Genomic DNA, 747 nt, shown 5'->3' with positions numbered 1-747 from the left:
GTGCATGTACAGATGTTGACAAAAACAGATTGAGACACTGCACAGATATAGAAAAAAATGTATTTGTACATGTAGATATATAAGATAGACAGTTAAGAGATGCAGTCATAGTCAAGTACTACAATATACAAGGCCCAGAGACAACCGGACACACACAACTCTACTGGGTTTACACCTCACTAAAACTGTTTTCTTGGTGCCTGAGTGTTACATCCGCTTAACAGACTAAACAAACAAATGGTGTATATCAATATTCAAACTTTGGGAAGGATTATGTAAAAAGAATCCCTTAAGTACAAATCATATTTTTAATGCTGACAATGGCCATCATAACACAAATCTAAATATATACTTTAATCCTTATAATCTATTGCCATTATGATTCTTTCTTTCTGTCTACCGAAGAAAAATATCAGGCATTTTATATAGAGATACATACCTTCAAGCAACTTAACCCTGTCATATAAAAAGCAGTATCACAATCACATAAGACTATCAGAAATTTAAAAAAATAAAACACAACTCCAAAGACAGGAAAAAAAAAAATCAAACCTCTATCAAACTGGTCTCCAATGATGATGATGAACGTGATGCAGGTGACGAAGCAGTAGACGGAGATACACACAGACGCTACCACATTCCATCCCGGGCTACACATGTGCAGAATCAACTGGAGACATCAGGTATACACACACCCGTTAATGATTAGTGTGCATTTACAAGGTGCTATTTCCCGAAAGTAAGTAA

The 747-nt window shown here is 35.5% G+C and overlaps 1 protein-coding gene across 1 annotated transcript in view; it reads right to left on the bottom strand.

Moving 5' to 3' along the window:
* Positions 1–747, bottom strand: part of LOC119586967 (putative sodium-coupled neutral amino acid transporter 7) — an 11,037-nt gene that overhangs the window by 6,958 nt on the left and 3,332 nt on the right. The window contains exon 4 of the mRNA XM_037935705.1: positions 553–670. Coding sequence (XP_037791633.1) covers positions 553–670 — 118 coding nt within the window. The remainder of the gene's footprint in view (positions 1–552; positions 671–747) is intronic.

This window comes from Penaeus monodon, chromosome 22 (assembly GCF_015228065.2).
Source record: "Penaeus monodon isolate SGIC_2016 chromosome 22, NSTDA_Pmon_1, whole genome shotgun sequence".
Lineage (NCBI taxonomy): Eukaryota > Metazoa > Arthropoda > Malacostraca > Decapoda > Penaeidae > Penaeus > Penaeus monodon.
The sequence above is the reverse complement of the archived record's forward strand: the minus strand, read 5'-3'. Positions and strand labels throughout refer to the sequence as shown.